The sequence below is a fragment of the Oncorhynchus clarkii genome, chromosome 8 (assembly GCF_045791955.1).
Source record: "Oncorhynchus clarkii lewisi isolate Uvic-CL-2024 chromosome 8, UVic_Ocla_1.0, whole genome shotgun sequence".
NCBI lineage: Eukaryota > Metazoa > Chordata > Actinopteri > Salmoniformes > Salmonidae > Oncorhynchus > Oncorhynchus clarkii.
Window position 1 is genome coordinate 20,951,868 of NC_092154.1, and position 19,214 is coordinate 20,971,081.

At 41.9% G+C, this 19,214-nt stretch overlaps 1 protein-coding gene across 1 annotated transcript in view; it reads left to right on the top strand.

Annotated features, from left to right (window-relative positions):
- The window catches only part of LOC139415094 (A kinase (PRKA) anchor protein 7), a 32,865-nt gene extending 19,860 nt beyond the window's left edge, over positions 1-13,005 (top strand). Inside the window, 2 exon segments of the mRNA XM_071162905.1 lie at positions 9,226-9,261; positions 9,880-13,005. Of these exon segments, the coding sequence (XP_071019006.1) occupies positions 9,226-9,261; positions 9,880-10,085 (242 nt within the window). The 3' untranslated portion in view covers positions 10,086-13,005.
- The last annotated feature ends 6,209 nt before the right edge of the window (positions 13,006-19,214 follow it).

A 19,214-nucleotide genomic window follows, 5' to 3' on the forward strand; every position in this document is an offset into this window, starting at 1 on the left:
GTCCAGAGCATGGAGGCGCTACCAAGAGACAGGCCAGTACATCAGGAGACGTGGAGGAGGCCGTAGGTTAACAACCCAGCAGCAGGACCGCTACCTCCGCCTTTGTGCAAGGAGGAGCAGGAGGAGCACTGCCAGAGCCCTGCAAAATGACCTCCAGCAGGCCACAAATGTGCATATGTCTGCTCAAACGGTCAGAAACAGACTCCATGAGGGTGGTATGAGGGCCCGACATCCACAGGTGGGGGTTGTGCTTACAGCCCAACACCGTACAGGATGTTTGGCATTTGCCAGAGAACATCAAGATTGGCAAATTCGCCACTGGCGCCCTGTGCTCTTCACAGATGAAAGCAGGTTCACACTGAGCACATGTGACAGTCTGGAGACACCGTGGAGAACGTTCTGCTGCCTGCAACATCCTCCAGCATGACCGGTTTGGCGGTGGGTCAGTCATGGTGTGGGGTGGCATTTCTTTGGGGGGCCGCACAGCCCTCCATGTGCTCGCCGAAGGTAGCCTGACTGCCACCGAGATGAGATCCTCAGACCCCTTGTGAGACCATATGCTGGTGCGGTTGGCCCTGGGTTCCTCCTAATGCAAGACAATGCTAGACTGGAGTGTGGCTGGAGTGTGTCAGCAGTTCCTGCAAGAGGAAGGCATTGATGCTATGGACTGGCCCGCCCGTTCCCCAGACCTGAATCCAATTGAGCACATCTGGGACATCATGTCTCACTCCATCCACCACAGACTGTCCAGGAGTTTGTGGATGCTTTAGTCCAGGTCTGGTAGGAGATCCCTCAGGAGACCATCCGCCACCTCATCAGGAGCATGCCCAGGCGTTGTAGGGAGGTCATACAGGCACGTGGAGGCCACACACACTACTGAGCCTCATTTTGACTTGTTTTAAGGACATTACATCAAAGTTGAATGAGCCTGTAGTGTGGTTTTCCACTTTAATTTTGAGTGTGACTCCAAATCCAGACCTCCATGGGTTGATACATTTTATTTCCATTGATAATTTTTATGCGATTCTGTTGTCAGCACATTCAACTATGTAAAGTAAAAAGTATTTAATAAGAATATTTCATTCATTCTTATCTAGGAGGTGTTATTTTAGTGTTCCCTTTATTTTTTTGAGCAGTGTATCAATTTACTCTGCAATTCCATACAAATACAGAATTGCATACACAATGACCAAAATCATTTATAGTTTTTTATAGTTGTACGGCATGCTGTTATGCTGTTCTAACTTTTAAAGAAATACAATTTCGACATTATACAGTCATCACAACCAAGTAACGTGATGGGTCTCCAATTTTTCAGTTTAATTGGCTCTTTATATTGAACTTCTGCATGTTGCTTTAATAATGAAATGAATCTCACGTGGTGGGTGCCGGATAGTAGGGGTTTCTGTAAAGAACATTTTATATACCTCAATTGGAATTCCATCAACCTGGTGACTTGCCTATTTTTGAATGATTCAACGGCATAAAGTAGTTCCTCCTCGATCAAATCTTGCTGCTCGTCAGTAAGTTTCGGGTGGGGGTGATTCTATATAAAATCTCTGAGAATGGTCAGATTTTAGGGCTGTCTTCCTCTAAGGTGAACAGCTATTTGAAATATTATATATATCATTGGGAGATGACAATGCCATTCTCTCTCAAATTCGCTTTTGATATATTTCTCCTGGCAACATTTCTCTGCTGTAAATGCATGAAATGTTTGGAGCATTTTTCACATGTTCTATCCATGTGGCTCCAAACCTCTCTAGCTCTCTCTGTTTTCCACTGAGTAATGGTAATGTTGTAATTGAATCTTTAGAAGAATTGTCAATTTGTTGGTTTAGAGTGATCATTTAATCTGTTAAAAGCTTTTTCCTTGGCCAGAAACCTTTTCTTTCTCTTGATGATTAGTTAACAAGTTGAATCAGGTGTGCTTGTCCATGGCTACAACAAAACGTGTACTTTGGGGGTTACTGGAGGACTGGCGTTGGGAAACTGCCCTAGAACTGCCCTAGCTCATCATGAACATCCAGTCATGTGTTTTTGTACCCTGTAATTTTTCTCCTGTTCCATTGAAGCACAGCGATTGGCACATTGTAGCACCACAATGGGATGGGGGAGGGTTTAACAGTGTATGTGTGCCCATTTTGGTCTGTGTCCACGAGCGTGTGTGCATAATTTTGCCTACACGTGTGAGTGAATCTCTTTTTTTAGAGTAGAAGCAGCTGTGTGGTTACTGTTGTTGGGAGCTGGAGACTGCTGGCCCACTCAGCCAGCTGAGGACAAATGCTGCCGTGTATGTGGTCCATCAATGGCCTGTTACAATGCCATCACACATCCTTAACGGCCTGACTCAGGTTTAATCCAGCATCTAGGATTGGCCACAACTCATCACTCAGACAGCTGCTGGTCCTCCATAATAGATTGACCAACTAAATCTCTTCCAATCACAGTTTAAGAGTACAGCATAGTCCCATCAATGACAACCACAGTTTGGAGCGACTTAGGCTCACATATGCCGAGCAACAAAGCTTTGATAAGATGTTCAGCTGCCTCGTCAAACCTCGTCAATACCAGTAGCTCTGTGAACGATAAGAAAATCCCCCTGTATAGATAAGCAGTAACTAGTGGAGGAAAAATGCGAGGTGAGTTGGACCCATGCTGGTTGCGATAACTTCCCCCCTGCTTCCATTTTAGTCATTTAGCAGATGCTCTTATCCAGACCGATTTACAGGAGCAATTAGGGTTAAGTGCCTTGCTCAGAGCACGTCGACATATTTTTCACCTAGTTGGCTCAGGGATTCGAACCAGCAACCTTTTGGTTACTGGCCCAATGCTTTTAACTGCTAGACTACCTGTCACCGCACAACAAGGGCCTCGCCCTACCTGCTCGCTCAGACTCTGCATATGAAACATGCTGTTGTATGGATCTGATGCTGTTTGTTGTGCGATTATTAATTATGTGGATGATCTACACTGTAAGACTCAGTGGTCTCTGCACTGCACTGCACTGTCTGAATAAATCTATTCATTTCTCGCACAAAAACAAGTCCCTGATTCATTTAGTATCTGTCAGATTCACGCTGTCCAACATTAAAAGTAATGCTCGGGTGCATTTGACTTTCAATACATGTCGATAGATCTGATTTAATCAAGGCTTTCATCTTTCAAACGCAACTAGACCTGGTAAATCACCATCAGTGGGACATTCCAGAAATAATAAACGCTGGCGTTCCAAGCTAAAATAGCTCTGATGTTATCCGTGTTTAACAACAATAACAGAGCTGTGTCTGAGATCAGCACCGTCATCTAGACTAGGTCCACAGACTGATAGACAGACCATTTTTTCCCCCTTAGTAAAGACTTCCAGGCGTCTAGCAGTGCTGACCTCCAGAGAGCAGTTTTATTTCATTATTTTCCAAGCAGGCGTCACCCTGTCATGGCCGTGTGTCTGTGTGTGTGTGTGTGTGTGTGTGTGTGTGTGTGTGTGAGAGAGATCCAAGCTGGCCTTTGTGTGCCCACCCATCCATCTCGCACTCCTCCACAATCACATATGTTTTGAATACCAACAGACTAGATTGAATTAGCTGCTAATTAAATCTTGTATGTCGAGGGTTAAGTAGAGGAGAGGACCGTAGTTACCCTGGCGTAGTATTTCACAAAGGCTGCCTTCTAGTGGGCCTTGGATGGTGGGTAAGAGGTGGTGACAGTGTTGAGAGGGGTACCTGGGCCAGTGGGGTCAGAGCAGAGATGGCTAATAATGAAGTGGACATCAGAGATGTGTTCATTACCTATAGCTAGATTGTGTATGTCTTGTCTCTCTGCCTGACATGTCATTATTCTATTCTTAGTTTTTGCTCGAAAAGCCACTGTCTAAAAGCATTTACAATTGTTCAACTTTTGAATTGTAGAAAAGGATGATTGGATTTTCACTTACAGCATTCTGTTGCACTTTGACATTTTGATCTGTTGGTGTGATTCTTATTTGATCTTTTGGGTCTGTAGGTTAGCGCATTAAATGTGAGTTAGTCGTAGTGCTTCAATTTGTTTTTTAAGCCAATAAATAACAGTCGTCGGCCAAAATGACCAAAAAAGAAATCCTATTGCATAATGCTTTTTGTTCATTGATTGAAATACCAATACGTTTGACCGTCATGCTTATTTGTCTATAGTTTCATTTGCATAATTTAGTGAAATTTAAATTGGCCTTTTGTGTGTTGCTAGTCATGTGTCATATTTATCCAACACAACTATCACACGCCCAGCACACAGAGCCTATTTTGAGAACTTCTCCTGCAGCTCCTCAGCTGCTTGCTGCTGGAATAAAACATGTGCCTCTATTATCCCATTCATTGTGCAACAATTCTAAATGCAGTTATGTGTGTAAAACAGTTTTGGTGCACGATTTAAAGAGGTACTATTTTTATTTCTCAACTGGTAATTTAAGCTCGCCTCCCATTCAACTGCAGGCAACAGGCTATCAGTGTGTCACCCACCACTTTACAATGTGAGCTAAAGGCAGTATGCATTTTGAAAATATACTTAATGGTTTTAATTCTGAATGTTTTATTTTATATTATGAGGCATGTCTTACCTCGCTTCAAAGTAGCCTATAGGCTACATCCTACCACTGAAACGGGAGGCAATTATTTCATAAAGACTTCATAGCTGGTGCGTGAATGTCGGGATGCTTACGATGTATCCTACTGTACCATTCTGCGTGCCAGTTATGATTTTCAAATGCGAATTTTTGTGGATGAGCTTAATTTCAATAATATAGTTTTGAAATACACAGAGTGTACAAAAATTAGGCACACACATAATCCATATCTCAATTGTCAAAAAGCTTAAGTCTTTAACCTGTCTCATCCCCTTCATCTACACTGATTGAAGTGGATTTAACAAGTGACATCAATAAGGGATCCCAGTTTTCACCTGGATTCACCTGGCCTATATCATGGAAAGAGCAGGTGTTCTTAAGGTTTTGTACACTCACTGTATGTAATGGGGAATTGATAAAACATTTCTATTAAAGGGCGAACAATTCACACAGTGAACGCGCAAGAATTGGAAGTAGACAGCTGAGCCATTCTGGAGAGAGACTCGCCTATATCTTCGCCAAACACCCCTCCCCTTGTCTCAACATTTTAAATTATACTCGAGACCCGTTATCTTCAGACATATTTTAGATGCTTTTCACTGACGGCCGCAACTCAATAATCAGCTAGGCCTATTGGCACACAGGCTTCCTGAATAGACATAGGCTTACAAGCTTGTGATTTGAAACAATCAATAGCAATTTTTTTAATTTGATCCTCAATTCCTCTGTGGCTATGTCAGGCTTTTATTTTATTTATTTCTGTATGGACAGGATTCATTATATACACTACCATTCAAAAGTTTGGGGTTACTTAGAAATGTCCCTGTTTTTGAAAAAATATTTTTTTGTAAAATTTTTAAATAACATCAAATTGATCAAAAATACAGTGTAGTCATTGTTACTGTTGTAAATGACTAATGTAGCTGGAAACCCGCTGATTTTTAATGGAATATCTACATAGGTGTACAGAGGCCCATTATCAGCAACCATCACTCCTGTGTTCCAATGGCACGTTGTGTTCGCTAATCCAAGTTGATCATTTTAAAAGGCTAATTGATCATTAGAAAACCCTTTTGCATTTGTTACCACAGCTGAAAACTGTTGTCTGATTAAAGAGGCAATAAAACTGACCTTCTTTAGACTAGTTGAGTATCTAGAGCATCAGCATTTGTGGGTTCAATTACAGGCTCAGATTAAAATCTCTTATGAACTTGAAAGAGGGGGAGTCTAAAGATGCAACAACTAGGATGGGTTGCTGATATGACTGGAATTGTGCCTTTGGCTCTGGACAACGAAAGAAAGTTGATACGAAAACCAATAGAACAGGAGCGAAATGGCATAGCGGTGGGTCCAATAGGGAAGTACATGGAAATACATTTGCCAAATGTACACTACCGTTCAAAGTTTAGAAATGTCCTTGTCTTTACGGAACTGCTATCAGGTGTGCTGTTTTAGAATAGTGATTTACAGCAAATTGCATTTTGGCAAATGTTTGAAAATGACGTTTTATTGGCTGCTTCATTACAGGAGTTGCATGTTCTGTTAAGAAGCATTACCATAATCTAAGTATGATTTCTGTTATTCTGAGCACTGTGGGTGGATGCCCTAATGGGTTACTCATCCAATGCATATGGTTCCGGTAAATTTCTCAAATTGCCAGTAAATTAAAATCTTCCCAGTCACGTTGTCCGGACTCTCACACCCCTCCCCTCTCTATCACAGAGCGAACGCAGCATTCAGCCCCTCGTTTACACCCTCATTCACTCACTCCATCTCAGGCGGTGTGGAAGCTGTACTGGATTTTACCACTCATCCGTTTGCAACGGAATAGAGCAGGGAGTGATAGAGAGAGGCGGAGAGGATCGGCCATGGGGCAGTTGTGTTGCTTTCCCTTCTCCCGAGCGGAGGAGAAGATCAGTAAGTGTGTGTGTGTCTGTCTTATGGTTTGCATGTGGCTGGGACTCTAAATCAGATCTATAGGAGAAATAAAGTGGCTCATAATTGTAGTGTGTGTGGGTAAGTATGTGATTTTGTGTGCGTGTGTACTTGTATTTGCACTTTAGGTCTCATCTTGGCGTTGCGGAGGAGTTTACAGTCCAACACCGTGCACATGCCATAAATGTGCATGCTCCTGTCTCTGTAACTAGTGTGTAGATGTGGACTTGGGGCTGTCAGTCAAATTGACAGTTTCTCTTTCTAGAGCTGCTGTGCGCTAACAGCCTCTCCAACAATGGACATTGCAGCACTCTCAGCACTGGCAGCTCCCATGCTGCTAACCAATTAATGTTTTATTTCTCAAGACAGTTTTATGAGTTGGTCCAAAGGTCTGACCATTCTGGCAAAGCCAGGTTAAATTGGGATGTATTTTTTGATTTGGCAGCATTTTCTGTCTGCATTCTTTCTCTGTCTCAAACTCTATGCAGCCCTTTCTCTCTGAAACACTGCAGTCAGAGAGCTTGCCTTGTTCTGAGAGCCTGTTTGCCCTACTTCTTGCTAGGGGGTGAGGGGGAGTGAGAGAGGGAAAATAGAGGGATGGCAAAGGGAATGAGAGGGGTGAATAGGTTTGTTGTAAGAGGTCAGATGCTTGTTGGGTGATGACTGACGTCGCCATCCCTCGTGAGCACAGCTGGGTGCGAGAAGCGTGTGCTCGTTTCGCCGCTGGCTGGCCGTGTGAATACTGTATTTTCCATGGAAAAAGGGGCTGTCTTTTGTTCCACCAGCACAAACTGTGAGCCCAGAGCCTCTGACAACCCCGACAGGGCTACATAATGGCTTTGGGATTTTAAAAGGCAGCATGGCGGAGAGGGGTGGGGTGGTGGTAAGAGGGGGGGATTGTACCCAGCTAGAGCTGATCGGTATGCCTGTCCTTCACAGTGCAGTTAGCAGCCACTGGAGGAGAAAAGATGGGGGAATGACTCAGAACAAAGACACACACACAGAAAATCTGTGCTTGTTGCCTTATTTGGATCTGTGATACAATTCTCATTTCAGTGTGTTCTATGCTGCATCCATATTGTGAGAGAAACCTTGATTGGTTTCTTGCTATGCATTATTGTCCTGCTTGTTGCTGCCTGTCTGCACTCCTCTCTGTCTCTCTTTCTGCTTGCTTTTATGTAGCCACTGTGCCCTGGGAAAGCCCTGCCCTTTTCTCTCCTGCCATTTGTTATTTACTCCGTCTCATACTGGATGTTTTATTAAAAAACATTTAAAAATCACCTTTATTTAACCAGGTATGCTAGTTGAGAACAAGACCTGGCCAAGATAGAGAGACATGCTTTGCTTTATCACACACACAGCCTTTGCTAACCTCGTTAGGAAAGATTGGAGCTGAGACCCAATGACAACCTTGTCAGGCCACCAGGCCCCCTGTCGCCTCATTTCCATTAGATGACCTGGTGGTTTAGGAGGAACTCTCCTCTCAGGATGTCTCTAATGAAGCTGCCGTTTCCTCAGGAAATACCTCCAGGCAGGCCCCACTGCACAGCTCCCCGTCCCGGGGATGGAGGAAAGCAACTTACATTTCTGGCATTTCTAATGAAATGTCTGGCCACAAGAGTGGAGGAGAGAGGGCAACAGAGAGACAGACTGAGTGAGTGGTGTTCGATACCTGCATAGTTCAATACTCTCAAACTCATTCTAATGCTATCGCCATGATTACGAACCTAGGCGAGACTGGGTTTGGGCTTCCATCGTCTCAGTCCAAATGAAAAGGTGAACCACTTCTCTCTCTGATACGCCCTGCTGGCCAGCTCTTAATCTGTCAGCCTTATCGCTCACACTATTGTGGGTGCTGATGGAGCATTTACTGCTCTCATATGGTTGTGCAGCAGCTAATGGAATAGAGTTTAGCCTCTCCGGCTGCTCAATATTATAGCTAGAGTGGAAGAGAAAGTCTAGTCTACGATGTTCAGGTTTGGTGTCAAGTCAACGCAAAGCTGTCTCCTCTAGGTGTGATGTATGCATACCTAGAAATAGAATGACTAGCATAGAGTTCAATGGATGTCTGCACAACCTTATATGTATTGTACACTGTGTCTCTGTTCTGAGGACTTCCATGGTTCAAAGTGCACTCTCCTGCCTTGATTGAGTTATGTTTTTCTTCACACTCCTGACGATGAGGAACTAACGCTCCACGTGTCACTAATATAACGGCTCTCTCTTTATTCTAATCTTCACACTGTAGGTTAACAAAAAAGGTCATTACTTTGCAGTCTAAAGAAAGCGAATTATTTATCCACCTTTGCTGTAAGTATTTAATTAAATGTCTTTGGAGATTGAGACTCATCCCAAAGAGAAAAATAATACTCTTAATCTTTCTTAATCTGACTACTTGATTCTGTAACACAGTGGTCCTCTGAGTACAAGACCATGAAACACCACATAAATCAAATGTGTGAAGTATTATGAGTACTTTTGAAGTACTATTTCAAAATGAGTGTTGACATTTATCAAGCTCAAATCATTCAGTACTGAAATCAAGGTATGCTCTGTCAATCAATCAAAATATGTATGGCCAATCTAAAAACTGAATAGACTAATTGCCACACAAACTCCTCTGTGAGAAATGGAGTCTGATTTGATTTGAGAAGTGCTATTCTGTTGCTAAATGGCTATTGTTTGTCTTGCAGATCTTTTTCAGAGCGGGCCTCGGGCTGCTCGGACAAGTACGTGCCTCTCTGTCTCTGTGGGCTCTCTGAGGCCCAAAGCACCATTTCATTTAATGCACTGTATTCTCCCTGACTCCCTCCCTTGACATGTTATTGTGTGACTAGCTGACTGACTCACAAACACTACTGGAGCAACCGCATGAAAGATTGATAGCAGTGTTTGTCCTGCTTTAGTCTCCGCTAGCTTCTCAGTGTTCTCACTGTAAATACCCAATCCCCTGTCATTCTAATGCACAATCCCAACTCTAACACACTGGCAGACTGTCACTGATACAATAGCTAACAAGAGAACATTACTGCAGGCACTGACTATCTCATGCAACTATAGCCATAGTGAATTCACAGACCCTTAAAAACAGGTCACTTAATTTCTCAAATGTACTTCCCAGTCTCTTTGTGAATGTGCTTTGATACTGTATGATCTTACCATCACTACTAACTGATTAACTTTAAGCCTTGAAGAGCATTTAACCAAGGAGGCTCTTGTTGTGTTGACAGAAGTTGACACTGGGCTGGAATAGAGCGAGTGTAATATAGCCTAGAGCTGCTAGGCTGCATGGTGTGAGTAGTAACAGGGTAGTGATGCTAGCTGTTGTGGTGTCGTTGGTTGTATAGGTGTCAAGAAGGGTCCGGAGCCTGACGATGAGGAGCTTGTGAGCCTGAGTAAGAGGCTGGTGGAAGACGCCGTGCTGCTGGCCGTGCAGCAGTTCATGGACGAGACTCAACACAACGGGGCCGCGTCATCTGATCCGGCGCGGCCCTCAGACAACCTCAACACTAACGCTGTCAAAACAGCCGACACCAGTGCCAGCAGCAAGTGACCACAGCCAATTCCCCCAGGCAGCACTGGACACTAACCAGTCAGGCAGGAACTCAGGCAGGCAGCCAGGCAGCCAGCCAACCGACCCAGGAGCCAATGGGCAGTACTGTTACTGGATCAAGCCCAGTTGAGGTGTTTTACTAGAGAAGGAAGAAAGGTTTTGTGGCAAAACTCTGGATTGAGTGTGGAATCCATATGCAGTTTTTTGTGTTCTTGATTTTGTGTACCTGATTGTCACCAATGATCAAGGCAGCCTCGGGCCACACAACCCCTCCTGTCATGTCTGTCAGTCCATCTGTCTAGTGTGGACCTTTGTTCATTCTTGATTTATCTGTGCCCTGGGAGAAAGAGTTGGCCTTCTGAAGGAAATTTCTGTTCTGATTAATATGATATGTGAGGTGTGGGTCGTTCCAATGCTCAGAGTGGAGCTGACATGTCACGACACACACTACAGACTGATCTTGGTTAGGTTAGGCTGTACCTCGGCCCTCCAAGGTGCAGTCAGTACAAAGACATTCGCCGTCTTTCTACTAAGCTAAAACAAAACAGCACTACAAAAGGAACTGCAACTCAAAAACCTGAGACCAGGGAAAATGAGCTCATCTATGCAGCTGGACAATATGCTGTGAACTATGTTTACACCATCCTGTCTCATCTGTGCTGTAAGTGGCTAAAACTTGAAAAGGTAAATGAAGAGTGGGTCCCATGTGCTACCTGTGGTAAAATATGCATGTTAAAATATGACAAAAAGGTTGACCTACCAGCAATGAGGATCATGTTAGGTTCGTGTTTGTTTGTTTGTCCCCTGTAGGAGGGGCTGGTGATGCAGCATGTCTGGTTAGGAAGGCCCGGTGCACACACAATCATTCTCTGTCTCAGAACCTACAGGACATAAAGGAGCATCTATCACAGCTGGCTGTCCAAGCTAGCATCCGCCAGGAGATCTCTGGCTGAACACTCCCAGCTCCCACCAGCAGTGCGGCGACAGCACCAAGGAACTACAGATACTGTAGTAGGCTAGTGTACTACACACAGTAGATAGATACAGTGCATTCGGAAAGTATTCAGACCCATTGACTTTTTTCCATATTTTGTTACGTTACAGCCTTATTCTAAAATTGATTGAATGTTTTTTCCCTTCATCAATCTACACACATGGGGTATTGTGACAAAGCAAAAACTGGTTTTAAAAACTTTTTGCAATTTTATAAAGAATTATATTAACTAAAATATAATATTTACATTAGTATTCAGACCCTTTACTCAGTACTTTGTTGAAGCACTTTTGGCAGTGATAACAGCATCGAGTCTACTTGGGTATGACGCTACAAGCTTGGCATGCCTGTATTTAGGGAGTTTCTCCCCTTCTCTGCATATCCTCTCAAGCGCTGTCAGGTCGCTGCACAGCTATTTTCAGGTCTCTGCAGAGATGTTAGCTCGGGTTCAAGTCCGGGCTCTGGCTGCGCCACTCAAGGACATTCAGAGACTTGTCCCGAAGCCACTCCTGCATTGTCTTGGCTGTGTGCTTAGGGTCGTTGTTCTGTTGGAAATAGAACCTTTGCCCCAGTCTGAGGTCCTGAGCGCTCTGGAGCAGGTTTTCATCAAGGTTTTCATCAACTTTACTCCGTTCATCTTTCCCTTGATCCTGACTAGTCTACCAGTCCCTGCCACTGAAAAACATCCCCACAGCATGATGCTGCCACCACCATGCTTCGCCGTAGGGATGGTGCCATGCTTCCTCCAGACGTGACGCTTGGTATTCAGGTCAGAGTTCAATCTCGGTTTCAGCAGACCAGAGACTGTTATTTCTCATGGTCTGAGAGTCCTTTAGGTGCCTTTTGGCAAACTCCAAGCGGGCTGTTGTGCCTTTTACTGAGTGACTTCCGTCTGGCGACTATTATAAATACCTAATTGGTGGAGTGCTACAGAGATGGTTGTCCTCCTGGAAGGACTATCCCATCTCCACAGAGGAACACTGGAGCTCTGTCAGAGTGACCATCGGGTTCTTGGTAACCTCTCTAACCAAGTGCCTTCTCCCCTGATTGCTCAGTTTGGTCGGGCGGCCAGCTCTAGGAAGAGTTTTGGTGGTTCCAAACTTCTTCCATTTAAGAATGGTCTATCATTCTGTGATGACCACTGTGTTCTGTGATCGGCCACTGTGTTCTTAGGGACCTTCAATGCTGCAGAAATGTTCTGGTACCCTTCCCCAGATCAATGCCTCGACACAATCCTGTCTCGGAGCTCTACGGACAATTCCTTTGACTTCAGGGCTTGGTTTTTGCTCTGACATGCACTGTCAACTGTGGGACCTTATATAGACAGGTGTGTACCTTTCCAAATCATGTCCAATCAATTTAATTTTAATTTAGTTTGGTGATTTAAAAAATATATATATATTTCTTGAACTGCATTGTTGGTTAAGGGCTTGTAAGTAAGCATGTGACAAATAAGATTTGATTTTGGATCAAGTTGTTCAAACATCTCAAGGATGATCAATGGAAACAGGATGCACCTGAGCTCAATTTTGAGTTTCATACTGTAAATAAAGTATTTGTTTTATATTTAATAAATTTGCAAACATTTCTAAACTTGTTTTCACTTTGTCATTATGGGGTATTCTGTGTAGATTGATGAGAAAATATTAGATGAAATTATTTTAGAATAAGGCTGTAACAAAATGCGGGAAAAGGGAAGGGGTCTGAATACTTTTCTAATGCACTGTACCACAGAACGAACACAACAGGAAGTACACACTTTTCCATGATTAATTTTATTTGAAAATGTTTAATTTTGAAATGAGTAGAAAGAAACTAGTTGGGGGAAAAAAGCACATTGTGAATTTGTTTTTTTTACTTGCTTTTAGCATTATGCTTTAAATACCACTTCCAAGTGGCTTTAATAAAGACAGGCTATTCACTGAGGCTTTTGTTTGATGTTTTTGTTGATCTTTTGCATCATTTCACCAGAACCTTAATATATGCTTTGTCACAGATGTGTCATGGGATGCTACAACATTGTCTGCTTCCTTGCTCATGGTCTCAACAGTCGAGATGTTGTTCTGTATAACAGGTGTGCTGGATGTCAACTGTTTGTGAATCATGTCTAGCCACAATGAACAATACAAAAATCATGATATGAAGATTGATTTAACAGAGTTTGTTTCCCATGTGGTTTTAGATTATTTGTTTTTATTTAACCAGGACAAGACCCTTGAGGTTAGAAACCACTTTCTCAAGGGGGACCTGGGAACTATGGTGTCTATCTTGGGCGATGGGAAGGTTAAAGGCAAAGAGCTCTCACTCTTAGGTGCTGTGATGGCGAGCCTTGTGTAATGCACACTGCACCCTTATATTGGGATTTCCTCGCAACAGATGGGTCAGTGACTTCTTGTATTTTTAAAGCATCTGCCTCAAGCTGTTTTTCAGTTTTTTACTCATATGCTTCTATTTTTGGTCTTCGCCCTCAAAGCTCCCGTTCGCCTCAGCTCTGGATCCATCTGCCAAAGCAGGAGAAAAAGACAAAGGAGTGCACAGCGTGAGCGGATAAGGATTGGCAGGCTGTGGGCTGAAACTATACTTATCATTTTTTGAATCTCTGGTTTTGCCTGCTCCGATCGATGCACGCTCCCTGCCAGAGCCACTACACGCTTAAATAAAAAGGGGCTAGCTAGTACCTAAATGGGTTATTCGGCTGTACCCATAGGGTTTTACATGGAACCCAAAAAGGTTTTACCTGGAACCAAAAACAGTTATCCTATGGGGACAGTCAAAGAACCCTTTTTTTAAGAGTGCAGCCTTCTCTTCAGACCAGTCTTTATCGTCATAAACTCCCCTCTACTCAATAGCTCTCAGTATGATATGACTACCGCATTGAAGCCATTGGGTTGTTCTTGAATTGTGGAGGTATTTTCATCCCTTGGCTTTGTAATCATAAAAATGTAAAGACAATTACACATCATGCATGTTTTTGTTTATATTTTATGCTGTTTATCAATGATAAAACATAAGTCCTTTATACTGCAAAACTATGTTAATGCAAAGTGTCTTGTGTAGAGTTGTTGTGAAATGTTTTGGGGATTTAGAGACATCTATTATTTAGAATTCTAGAGAGTGAACGAAAGTATTTCATATATTGTATAGATCAATAAAAACAAAAGGCTATTAAAATACCTATTTTCGGCTAGTATAATGTCTGTCCCTCAGTTTTATGTAATTGGTGTTACCAACAATTCTCTCCAGTGGAAAACTGTATCAGGGGAGTGGTCTATATTAAAGAAAATTGTTAGCTAATCACACCCTTTTCATGGAATAGTTTCCATTGATAATTGTGTCTAAAACCAAAGTGTCACTTGGTTTTAATTTAAATGAAGGGAAATAACATTATGTAAGTGATCTGATTAATTTTGTGCAAAGGATTTTTAAAGGGTTAATCACCTTAGATTTGACCATCTGTGGGCTCCATTTAAGAAAATCCTCAACTTAAAATGTCTCGTGTTACTACTGATACTAGTGACACAATGTTAAAAAAAGTCATTAAGTGGAACTGACCGTATTTGAACTACTTTGCAGATATGAAACAGAATCATATCAGTCAAAAATATCAAATTCCCAGTTTATGCTACAAAACCAACTTCATAAGAGGTTTTAAAAATAGGTATTGTTTGCCTCAACATTCCATGATGTACACTAAGCCATTATTGGCAGAATAGATTGATTCAGTTCAATGCATGATTCATATAATTCACCAATGTGTTTCTTGGTAGTCCAAAAAAAATATTGCTATCAGCCTGTAAATCACAGCTGGCCTGGTACATTGTTTGCTGCCTACATTCAGGATGCATGGTTTCAGTTTGAATGGCTCAATATTTTGTATCACGTTTGAAGGTAAGACCCAGGTGCATACAGTGTCGAAGTAACAGAAGTTTATTAAATCGAACACGGGCAGGCAAAGGTACAGGATGGCAGGCAGGCTCAAGTCAGGCAGAGGTCGGTAATCCGGAGTAGTGGGGCAAAGGTACAGGGTGGCAGACAGGGTCAGGGCAGGCAGAAAGGTAAAAAACCAGGAAAACTAGAAACAGGAACTATAGACAAGACAGGGGCAAGGGGGAAACCACTGGTAGGTTTGATGAACAAAACAAACTGGCAACAGACAAACAGAGAACACGGGTATAAATACACAGGGGAAGATGGGGCGACACCTGGAGGGGGTGGAGACAAGCACAAAGACAGGTGAAACAGATTTTTGGACCAAAACGGACGAATGTAACTAAGGCTGGCAATGACATTACAATCAAACCCACAAGGGCAATGATCACAAGTCAGTCATAACATGGCTAATAGGCTAGCGTATCTATTTATGTAGCAAGCTAAAGAAAACGCAGCCTGACATTAGCTGCTAGGAGGATGTCATGTCATTGAAGGAGTGGGTGAGTGACTTTCCCCCTCATCAATTTTCCTTGGTTATACACAGCTCGAGATTCAGGTGTCATTTGGTTAGCTAGTAAGAACTTGAATGACTATTAGCATATAGCAGAATATAGTATATAGTAGCATATAGTATCTCTTGCATTCGAAAATGCACTTTTTCCCCCTTTATTTAACCAGGTAGGCTAGTTGAGGACAAGTTCTCATTTACAACTGCGACCTGGCCAAGATAAAGCAAAGCAGTGCAACACAAACAACAACACAGAGTTACACATGGAATAGTCAAACATACAGTCAATAATACAATAGAAAATGTATATATACAATGTGTGCAAATGAGGTAGGATAAGGGAGGTAAGGCAATAAATAGGCCATAGTGGCGAAATAATTACAGATATAGCAATTAAACACTGGAGTGATAGATGTGCAGAAGATGAGTGCAAGTAGAGATACTGGGGTGGAATGGAGCAAAATAAATAACAGTATGAGGATGGGGTGGTTGGATGAGCTATTTACAGATGAGCTATGTACAGGTGCAGTGATCTGTGAGCTGCTCTGACAGCTGATGCTTAAAGTTAGTGAGGGAGATATGAGTCTCCAGCTTCAGTGATTTTTGCAGTTCGTTCCAGTCATTGGCAGCAGAGAACTGGAAGGAAAGGCGGCCGAAGGAGGAATTCACTTTGGCTATCTATTCCGATTTCAGAGAAGGCTCATCTGAGTGTGCCAAAGCACAGAATAACGGATGAATTTACTAATGCTCACTATCCATTGAATATAACCGGTGTCAGTAAACGTAGGCAAAGAAAGTAATAGTTAGTCAGGAATGCTCTAGATAACATGTAAACAGCCTAACCAGCTCTGAATTTGTGTCTGGAAGTAGATAGCTAGCAAGCTTGCTAACTTTAGCCAGTTAGATGTGGGTGCTTGGTTGGGACAAGCTGCAGAAGGACGAGTAGGTTACAATTCCCCATCGTTTATCGGTGCAATTTTGGCGACCAACCAGCTGAAAAGGTTTGAGAGGGTTTATCTAATGTTCCTTCATAAGATGTCTCGCAGGTTAGCCTTAGTTGTTGATCTTGAAGTTGTTGATGTGCATAACTGAGGGAAAGAGCCTACATTTTCATGGTTGTTTGATCAATTGGACTTTAAAGTTCCCAAATGTAAGAAGACTCCCAAGTGGTATTGACATATTTACAGAAATCTATTCAGGTGTATTTTGTGGCTTTTGGTGAATGCGTTCTAATGATCTAAAGTCGCACCGTTGCAACTGCCTGTAAACGCACAGTCCGGTTCAAAGTGAATGATGTCAGGCCATGTGCAAATGGCTTGTTTGCATATAGCTCTGACTGGCTATGGTGCACCGGTCTGCGTAAACTGGTCCTGGACGAGACAGATGTTTTTATTAGGTTTTATTTACTGAATTGTATCCAAAAGCACAGCCGCTTTTACACTCTATTGCTATATAATTTTCACAAATGCCTTTAGTATACAGTACGTAACAAACATTCTAAAAATGTATGAAAATGTGAAAATGACCATATCTGAGTGTCAAATGTTTTAAAAGATGTCATATTCTTCCTAGGGGTGTATATGAACAGATTTTAATGAGATAAAATGCTGTCAGTCCCACTTTAAGCTGTCATATTAGTTGATTTAGAATGGGAAGATGTACCTAAATACATTAAATGTTTTCTATGCCATGCCCAATTGACGCTCCAATTCAAGAATGACCCCACTGTCTGTCGATCATGACAGCCACACACAAGTTAAATGTGTCATGTTATGATATCAGTCCCAGAACAATTTATTTCAATATATTTGTAATCCATGTTTGAGTGAAGTCAGAATTGAGTATTTAATTGTTATCTGGTGGCTGAATTCCACTGTCGATACTAGGGTCATATGAATCATATAGCAGACATTTGCTCTTTACTCTCTACCTTTTCTCTAAGATTGTGTTTTATGATGGACTAGCTGGCTGCTTTACAGCCCTATGTAGAAGAGACCATGTGCATCTAACCCTGTGAGCCAGAGCCATGTGAACTGTCAATCATATGTCCAAAATAAAAACAATATATTTTAATGCTTGGAAAATCACCTCCATCTTCAACACTATTATATTTCTAGGTATATGACTCTGAAATTTCTGATAGTCTTGAATGAATCGTGAATAATGATTGAGAAGTAATCTGAAACACAACCAAAACAAACTGCAAATGCATCCAACAAGTTTGTAGAGTCACAAGCTTGATGTAGTCAGTCATTGCATGCTAGGAATATGGGAGCAAATACTACATTTTTGATGACATTATTAAAAACAATCTTTAGGTTTCAATAATTTTGACCCCCTACCTTTTTGAGAAAGAAAGTATTACTTGTTAAACAAATATATAATATATAATCTCCCAATTTTTGTAGAGTATACAATATAGCTCAGTATGTGAATTATTGCTTATCTTTATCAAGGGTGTCAATCATTTCTGGCCCCACTGTATGTAGCTATGCTTGTGGCTGTGTCACCCCAAACACCTTGCATGAATGTAACTGTTCATGATAAATCCTGGCAAGTATTCCTAGACAATGACAGCATGCAGGCTCACTCCACTAGGAGAACATATCTTTAATATTTTACTGTTTTCATTGGCAGGCCTGTGATTTCCACCTCATTCTACTGCATTCTACCTTGTGAATATTTATGCTTTCTGGGGCATATTTTAACATTTGTCTCATATCCTCCATGTTTGTATTCCATTCATTATGTATTCATAACCAGATCTTTCCTGTTTTTGTTCATTGTTATAATAATTCATACATCTCTCATTCAGAAAAGAAAATATGTCAGATCTATTCTGAACTAATGGAACTAAAGCAGGAAGAGATAGATTAGAGCGTTTGGCTTTACAGTGATGGGTAACAGATAGAAATAGATCCAGAATAATCACCCCTCATTAGATGCACAAACAATAATTTAGCATTTTTCTTTTTATGACATGGACAAGGAAAACATAGTAGCACTGAGCATCCAACCCCCCCCCCCCCCCCCCCCCCCCCATAGATAATGAAGCTATTTCCACTTCCCAACACTTTCATTGAGAGTTTAATTACTGCTGTTTTCACAACAAAGACAAAGACAAATTGATTGTGCAGAGATGATTTTCTCAGGAACAGAACATAACATAAATCCTGTCAGTGAATAATTAACCTGCATGAGGCTGTTTGATTTGTGTTAAATGAGGGGAGAGCTGGTATTTTTCTCGCTTCATCAATTTCCTATTGCTACTAATGATTTTGCCGATGCACCAAATACAACTGTCGCATTTACGATCCATATGTTCTTTCAACTTTTTGCTCTTTCATCAGAAAATATAAAAGCTGGTCAATCCTGATTTAGCATGTGTTCATAGTGTATTTTCCCTGTTCCAGCGGAAACCTTAGGGCTGGAGAAACAGGCACACAGCAGGACACGACAGACTGCACACACAGAGTGCTTTTTCCTTTCACCACCATCCAAACCTTGGAAATTGAACAGCGAGTTTTCTGCTTTTATTTTAATTTCCCACATTCCTAACATTGTTGTCTGTCCTTTTGTTGATGCTTTTCTGACAGAGAGAGAGGGATTACTGCAGTGCACACAGCAGGTAGAATAAAGGCTGAAAACATGACATGGTGAAGTGCATAGATCAATGAAATAGTTCAAATCAAATGTT